General features: G+C 29.8%; 1 protein-coding gene across 2 annotated transcripts in view; it reads right to left on the bottom strand.

The window, feature by feature from the left end:
* Positions 1-9548, bottom strand: part of LOC139527757 (septin-2-like) — a 69380-nt gene that overhangs the window by 48824 nt on the left and 11008 nt on the right. For both annotated transcript variants that reach the window (XM_071323397.1, XM_071323398.1), the window contains exons 3-4: positions 1707-1800; positions 819-865 (exon numbers count right to left, since the gene is read on the bottom strand). In XM_071323397.1, the coding sequence (XP_071179498.1) occupies positions 819-865; positions 1707-1770 (111 nt within the window). In that variant the 5' untranslated portion in view covers positions 1771-1800. The remainder of the gene's footprint in view (positions 1-818; positions 866-1706; positions 1801-9548) is intronic.

The following is a 9548-nucleotide window of genomic DNA, read 5'->3' on the forward strand; positions in this document are numbered from 1 at the left end:
CTGGACGGCAATTATTAAAAATTTGGAAAATATGTTTTTATGACGTTGTTATACCTTTATATTTAGTGGTGGGCACTTATTAAAAATCTAAAAAATATGTATTGTATACATAGATGAATAAGTGCTGACTGCCGACCTGCCGACCTTACTTTTAAGCATACATAAATAATAAGTGCCGACTGATTACCTGTCAACCTTACTATTACATAGTATACATTTACCAATAAGTGACAACTGCCGACCTGCCGACCTTAGTATTTTAATAAACATTTACTAATAAGTGCCCACTGCCGACCTACTGGCCTTACTTTTTAGTAAACATATACTCACTAATAATTGCCGACTGCCGACCTGCCGACCTTACTTTTTAGGGAGCATTTACTCACTAATAAGTGACACTGGACCTTATTATTAAGTATACATTGAAGTGCAGACTGCCGACCTCACTACTAGAAACAATTTCAACCTTATTTGAATACATTTAGTAAGATTTGAAATATCTCTGTGCGTATGATTTTCTTTTTTTTTTGAGCATTTAAATATATTTTTAACCGGAACTTTTTGTCCCTATATATCCTACTTGAGCCTAATTGTTAACATGCTTTTTACACAGTGTGACTTGTATGGAGGGCTGTCTCATTGGCACTCATTGTTAACATGCTTTTTACACAGTGTGACTTGTATGGAGGGCTGTCTCATTGGCACTCATTGTTAACATGCTTTTTACACAGTGTGACTTGTATGGAGGGCTGTCTCATTGGCACTCATACCACATCTTCTTATATATATGTAAGAGTAAAATTGCTAAAGTTACTTACATCTTCTCCATTTGTCACTGCTTCCTCTTTTATTCTGTCTATCTTGTCTGAAATAATAATATTATAATGTTTATTCATGTATGATGATTTATAGGTGCATGTGTTCTACATGTACTTTTTTCTTCCAATTAACCCTCCTTATTCTAATAGACGTAACCTTTCTTTATATTGGCCCAATCAAATGTTTCATTTCTAAATAAAGTTTCTTTTTTAATATCCAGATATGGATCAAAGACATAACTGATACCATAGTTAACAAGTTCAGGAAAATAAGAAAATTCTTTGAGTAATTCCAGATAAAGATGTCATCTGTGCAACTTTTGTGTATAGTTTTTATGGATCTTAAAATAAAAATTTGTTGAAACTGTAGGAGTAGATTCAAAGAGATTGAGAAACAACAAATAAACAACTCTGTTTCAACATAAAGATGAGTGAGAAGCATGGCTTTTAATAACTTTTATTTCATTTTTTCATTCATCTTAATAACCCAACTGAATCAATCATATATTATCATTAGAGTTATCTTTCTTTAGTTGCATTTGCATCTTGTAACAAAAGGATACTTTTAAGGCATTGAAAGGATGTTTGTTTAGAATATAAGATTAAAACATGATGTATGAAGTCCTCTTTTGCAGAAAATGACGGTAATTGTATGCAAAGATCTTTTTTTTTTAATCTTCCTTATTATCTTTCTTAATTAAGGGATGATGTAAAATAAATGGGGTCCACTTCATATATACATAAAATTGTATAGTATATAAAAATTCTAAGAATAATACATTTCTGAAAATTAAAGTTTCCCATACAAATTATCCAACTACTTGATCCATATATATTCCATATATGTGTGTTTCCCAGGATCAAGCAAACAGGAACCATTAATATTACCTCTGTTCCTAAAATCCTTCCTATATGATCCTGACAATGTTGATGGTTTCAAACCAGGAAACATTCTCCTCTATAAACAGGGTTAAGCACCTGCCTGATAAATAAAATGTCATTAAATATTTGCTTTACAGTGCTTATTCAGTGACCTTTGGGGTATCACAATAGCAATGGCCAAAACAGTTTACCAAATTGCAGTTAGCTTTCTTCTCCAACTAACTGATCAACTGGTAAAATGTTTTAGCAGATTGCTCAAGTGAAATGTTGTTAGTATGAAGTGAGTGCTGTGAAATCAAAAGTAATACTTACCATCCAGATCCAGTTAGTTGATATCTTTGTCATTTGTAACAAACACAAAAATGACTTACTATAGTATGAGTCACTGAATAAGAAGGTCTTATTTTGACATTGAAACTTCTATCATAAATAGATTTTAAAAAATAAATAGTTCAAACCATTGTTTTGTATATGTATATTTTATAGCTTTGTCTTCTAAGACAAAGTTATTGTGTAATTATGATTTGTATAATATTTTCTATACAAATTACTGATCTGCTGGCATTAAAGGGAAATAATTTTTATTGAGTTATTGTACACTAAAAAATTAATCAATGATACCTGGCTTCTGATTTTGCCTACAATTTTTTTCAAAATTTTAATCATCTTAAAAATAAATTTCATTGTTTCTTTTCAAAACAGAGGATAAAAGTTTAATAATCATAAAAGTAATGTTACAAACAAATTAAATGAGGAAAGTTGATATTTGTCAGACAAAAATTGTGACAACATTTTGCTGATTTTCAGTAATGTAAATTATTTCCCTTTAATGGTAGCAGATAAGTAATTTACTTTAGAAAAAAAAATCCAAATTACAATTATGCACTAACTTGTTGTTGGAAAACGGAGCTCTAAATTATAGACTTACAAAACAATGTTATCAACTATTTATTTATAAAATCTATTTATGATAGAAGTTTCAATGTCAAAATTAGACCTTCTTATTCAGTGACTCATACTATAGTAAGTCATTTTTGTGTTTGAAACAAATGACAAAGATATCAACTAACTGGATCTGGATGGTAAGTATTACTTTTGATTTTACAGCAATCACTTCATACTAACAACATTTCACTTGAGCAATCTGCTTAAATATTTTACCAGTTGATCAGTTAGTTGGAGAAGAAATCTAACTGCAATTTGGTAAACTGTTTGAGCCATTGCTATTGTGATACCCCTAAGGTCACTGGATAAGCACAGTAATATTTTATAAAATTTAGAGTTAACTGATTGCTCTGTGTAAAAAATGGTGTAGGTAAAATATAAATGAACTGATGTAACACTGCTCAATTTTACAAAAAGGAGTATGTTCGATAAGGTCCTAAAATGGCCCACTTTTTTAGCGTAAATTTCAAATTCGGATTTATTGACCAATATCACGATGAATTATAGCTAATACATTGACTAGATAGGATATAAGCCATTTTGATTAAAATTTTACGTTTCTGTGTTTCATTATGACGTCACAAGTTGTACTCATATTGATTTTTCACGAAAAAATCAATGAAAATGGGTAAATTTCCAAAGATTATTTGACAGGAAACATAGAGCGCATACGTTGACAACAAAGATCTTTTAAAATAATGTTTGTGAAGACATTTAACATGTTTTATTTGAATATTAAGCTTGTCGACGCCTGCGCTCTATGTTTCCTGGTCCTTTATTTGGTTGAAATTCCGCTGATTTTGTCAAATTTCACCAAAATCCCTTATCTTGACGGTTTTGGAATGTAAAAATCGTTGTGTTAGAATTAAACTTTGACAAAAACAGCTCTGTTTAACTTTTTCACATGTCTTTAGGGCTGTAACCATGAACTTTATAATTGGGGCCAAATATGGCACTTACCGAACTTACTCCTTTTGTAAGTATTTTTAAATCTGTTTTTTTTTTGGTAATGTTTTCTTTTCTCACGTTGGTTTTATGCCTTAATTTTTTAATTTTCTTATTTCAAGTAAATATAGCAAGTCTTCCAGCTTTGTCTCCCATGCCAGACTTTAATTTATACTTTGGTCTGTCTTGGAGCAAAATCCAGTCTTCATTAAATTAAGGATTCCTCCGTAGCACAAAACAAGCCTTGGACCACAAACAAACACTTATTATAATCCTTGATAATCTTCAGTTTGCCTTTCACTTAAGGAACCCGACCACAAAAAAAAAAATAAAAAAATTTTAACACTTGGCCTGGAAATGAAACAATGGTTATAGATACCTAAGGTCTTCAACATATATTTAATTAACCAGAACTGTTATTTAGTCATGCATCTTACAAAACCTCAGAAGTTGTATATACATTTAACCTCATGGTTCATTATAAATGTTACCATGCTACTATGGTTGACCTTAATACACAAATTTAGAGTTAAAAAATAACACACACTGACATTGCAGAAACAAAAGATTTGCCGTATTTTGTTTTTTTCTAAACACCAGAAAACATCTGACATTAAATATCAAAAGAGATTATTCTGTAACAATTGTTAGGTTATAACTTATAAATTACACAAGTTAAGATTAATTGAAGTTAACTTTTTTAAGTTAAATTGGTGAATTAGTGAACATGTTATGCAATAACAATGAAGATGGCTTTTAGTTGAATGAGACTCATTGAAGAACCTCTTCAATTTCCTCCAATCCAAAAGGGAAAAAAATAGTAAATAAAAAAAAATAATTGAATTTTTTTTTACAAACTTTGTAAAACACATGCCATAAATTCAATAATAAATTGAGGATCTAGTGAAAATAAATCTCCATTGTCTGTTCTATTTTCTTGTTGGAAATAAAAAAAAAATGATTGAGAAGATATACATAATTGAGCAATTTTTAAATGCCTCAATATGTCATGAAACAAAAATATTAGCAATACCATTGACGACTGAACATTAAATATGTTTTAAACCATTGATCAGTTGAGAGTGAAGTTTTTCTTTCCATTCAAACTAAGATTTACTTTTTCAAAGATTGAATAAAAATCTATCAGCACTCTTTAATATTCTTTAACCCTTTAGTAAATATATACTTTTATTAAATCTAAGTGTTAACAAAACATTCAAATGTTTAAGTGCCAGTAGTTTGTTATGGTTTCCCAACATGCCCAATTGAAACAGACATTTAAATTCTAATTATACATTGTATATATTTATATTTCATGTAGTGATCTTAAGACCTGATGTGGTAATCCTGAAAGTGCAAAGTCAGCAAATCTAAATTAATGATCTTGCAACTGATTTTTGGATTAGATCATTTTTCACCAATATCTTATCATAATGAAAATATTATATTTTTCTTTGAATTGTTGAATTCAGAAACACATCTGTTGAAAAGTTCCCAACTCTGCTCTCAATTTTTAATTAAATTTTATATTATATGAGAAATCAAATTTTGACTTTCTCCACAAATAACATAAAAATATTTGCTGAAAGAAGAAATTTAAATAAATATTAAAAACAAAGCTTTTTGAAACAATTCCATTTTAAACTTTTCAGAAATCCAAAAATGATTGTATGGTTTTAGTATTTAATAAATTTTGCATAATAGGAATTCATATTTCATATTTATCTGCATTGTATATATGCATATTCATCATATTTAAAATTAAACCTACTAGTACAAAAAGGTTTCGTTATAATAGATGCACATTTAAAGCATGCTTAAATTACAACAATATTATCAAATGGATTGTAAAGACAGTTTTAATTATTTTTTTTTTTGCCATTTAAATTTTATATCGGTTAGAATTTTAAAAGGATTGTATACAAGTCATTCAACACTCTTCAAAGTTTCGCACGAGCCTACGATAGTAAATACAAACTCGTTAATGTCTTAATAGTTTGTATTTGGTCCACCAATTGGAACCGAAATTTAAAAATTCCAATCACCAGTTCACATGTATTTTGACATGTAAATAAGACATTGGTAATGTACATATACAAGAATTTAAATAATATTTAAAATGGCACTGGAACTAATTTTTGGACTTGGTGTTTTTTCTCTAGTATTTTATCAAAATGCGGATAATATACCTAAATTTCTGATAGGATTATTAATTGTGGTATTAATATTCATTGTGGCTCTTCAACAGGACCAAATACATATAATCAAGGAAGAACTAACTAAAGTAAGTGCTCTTTGTGAAAACAATACGGAGGAGTTGAAAAATGTAATATCAAAAATGAAGACCATGTTGCAAAATTGACATTAACTTCACGAAGGATTAGACGAAACTGTATAGGGAGATGTGCAAGGTTCTTTCACATTATACATTTTTTACGCAACTGCATTTTTACTCCAATCATCAAAGATTTAGTATGGCATGAACATTCTTATTCAAATCGTATAAACCTGAATTTCGATCAAGGATTTGTCCATTATGTAGACTCCACAGAAATAAAATGAATGGATTTAATTCACAATTCATAAAGTTGCATTCAACAATGGATATATGAGACTACATTAGTCAAGATTTTAAATCAGTGTCATAATAGTCATTATTTGCAGTCTATTTTTATATTAGTTTTTGTAATGTGTAAAAATATCGTTAAACTTTTTTGTAATTCATACCCAATAGAATTTGGCTATTTATGTAACATTCTGTAGTACTATTCAATATTATGAGGGCATTTTCTAAAATTACAATGCAAACTATTAAATATGTAAATTTATAGAATTCAGAATTTATTTTCAATTATGCAGTGTATAATTTAAGAACAAAGTTTCTTAAAAGGAGGTAAGCTACTGATGTGGCAATAAAATCAAAGGTTGAAATGAGTCTACACACATGAATAATTCAGACTTTGTTTCTCTAATATTCATGTTGATATTGGTAACTTCATTTTACATAAGTGTAAGGGTTCTAGAGGCAGATTAAGGGTAGGGGGACCTAACCCTCCTCCTTTTATTAAATTTAGCTTCAAATATGATAAATGCATAAACTTTTTACAAGTATCACTACAAATGTTGGCTTGCTAAGGGGCCTTTTTTTTTGAAAATTTTGGATCCGTGCATGGGTTCAGTTTAGGGTTAAAGTAAGGACTAAAGGTTAAAAGGATTCTTTTATTTGAGAGAACCTTAATATGAGGGTCTGGATGGGGGGGGGGGGGGTCTGTTATTCTGTAAACATTTAATTTTCACCCCTTTTTTCTCTAATCTTCAAAAAATTAACCCCTTTTTTCTCTAATCTTCATTTTTTTTGCCCGTTATTCTCTAATCTTCATTTTTTAAGGGCATTATTCTTTAATCATTTAACCCCATCCAAACCCTCTAATATAGTTTAATATGTTATGGGAACGCTTAAGTAAAATAATACTTATTTATCAATATCTGCAGATCATAAACCAAAATCATATACCATATAGGCAAACAGAGATTCATTGCAGATGAAGATGAATAGACTTCAAAATCAGTATACAGCTCCAGCAACATACCTGGCTGGTATTTGGTTTAATGAGTCATATGGACCCCATACAGTCTAAACAAGATGCTGTCAGCTTGACAGAAAACTGGATTTTCAAGCATGAAAATGATATTTTTAAATCTAAAACCCCTAACAGGATCAAGTAAAAAAAAAGTTAAAGAATTTTTATTAAGTTCAAAAATGGAAAGATCAAAATCAATCCAAGTATCACTTTTCGCTACTTATATGGTTTACAACTCAAAAACAATAATAAAAGCTAAAATTGTGAAAATCAAACTTCAAACCTTCATTCAGTCACAGAAAACAACATATCTAAATTTAAAAAGATTTTGTCAAAGCATTTACAAATTATTGCACAGAAACTGTTTGGCATCTGCTGTCCAACCTTCCAACTGCCATACATCATCAAATATTTTTGTTGGAAATCTGTTAAAAAGAGACAGCAAGACCAGACCCATGTAAATGTCTTATCAGGAGCGGAATATGGGGGTGAGCAGTTTAATTCAAATTTATTCAAGAATTCACCAGTTAAATTGTCATGAATTCAGGAGATAATTACATCATATCATTATGTGATGAAAAGACACATTGTTTTCACAGAAATTCTGAATTTTACAATTCAATAAATTTGTAAATCTTTGGCTATACAATAAGTCTTATACAAAGTTAAATATGTTAAATATCTTATTATGTTACCAAACAAATAATTCATTACATCAACAAGGCTTAGGTTTCTAGTGATTTATATTTAAAAAATAAAACAAATATTTAAAATGCTAAACAATTCAAAATGTCAGTCTCAAGAGCTTTATATTAAGCATTGATTGATTGATTGATGGCTACTTAACATCAAGTGGCAAATACTACATGTACATTTAAAGGACAAACTTTCATGTTTTATGGACATGAAATTTAGCTATGTGCACTTCCAAAACTCATTAAATATATTATGTAATAGACTAACATATGCTCACTCTCTTACACTCCTTTTTAAGCGTGCTTAGCTATTTAGAGGTAACAGTGGACATGATTGATTGATTGATTGTTGTTTAAAACCACTTTCAAAACTATTGTACTGTTTTGTGGTAGTCAGTTTTTATTGGTAGAAGAAGCCAGAGTGCCCAGAGAGAACCAAAACCTTCTTTAGGGAGCTACCATTTGATTTTTATGGGGGGGCTAGGATGAAATTTGAAAAAAAATAGGCAGGGTGAGACACTTGCAAAAAAAAAGTCAGGATGACAATTTATGTAAAAAAAAGTACAGGATAAACTAAAAAAAAAAAAAAGCAGGACCAAATAGAGTGAAAAATAAAAATGCAGGACAGAGATTACAACTAAAAAAAAATGCAGGACAAAATTTTTCATCCTAGCCCCCCCCCCCCCCCCCCCCCCCCCCCATAAAAATCAAATGGTAGCTCCCTTAGGAAAACTGAACATCCAAGCCAATTAAGACTGGAGTCAAGCACACTTAAGTCATGTGCAGGTCAAACTGAATACAGTAGTTGACTACTTAGACCACTCAGCCACAAGGCCTCAAGTCCACAGGAAGAAATGACTACAAAAATCCTTATATTTTCTGACTTCAGGCAGACAAGTCTTTCCTTTTACTCATATGTAGTGCAACATAATTAAAAGAGAAGCTACAAAAACAGATTTTTAAACTAATATTTGAACACTTTGAGAATCAAACACGTGATATCTTCTTTAAAAAAAAAATTTATTATTATTATTATTATTATTATATTCTATACTTAAGTATCTCAAGCAAAACATAGCAGTTGTTTGTCTATAGAAAAAAAAACAGAAAGAAAGATATGGTGTATTAAATCATGTAACAAATCCCCATACAAACTAAAGAAAAAGAGAGAAAAATAACAAACAGTGGTTTTTAACGATCTTTAACCAGTGTTCATCATCAAAAAGTCACACAAACACCTACAACATGGAGCAGAGCTGTTGTGTAGACACATTTGGAGGTTCAAGATGTTCACTACAACAATTTTGATTGGATATAACCTACATCTATGCATTGAGGAACACTGTTGGCAGGTAATATCAACAAATGGCAGTTTTAATACTCAAGACTTTTATTTTTATTGTAATAAATTATTTTATAGTCTTTCGTAACTCTCATAATAGAGTGGCTTTTAACTTGTGTTTTACTGACTTAAAGCTGTTTATTTTATATGGAACAAGTGGTGAAAGTCTGTGCAAACAAATCTTACAAATACAATCTCATTGTGAATAGAAGAGAGAATAGAATTGCGATTATATGCTTAAGAAATATAATCAAATTAAAATCATGTCTTTCAGAAAAACAAATTTGGACTTCTTCACAAATAGCAGAAAAATATGCTGTAAGAAGAAATTTCAACAAAA

This window comes from Mytilus edulis, chromosome 6 (assembly GCF_963676685.1).
Source record: "Mytilus edulis chromosome 6, xbMytEdul2.2, whole genome shotgun sequence".
NCBI lineage: Eukaryota > Metazoa > Mollusca > Bivalvia > Mytilida > Mytilidae > Mytilus > Mytilus edulis.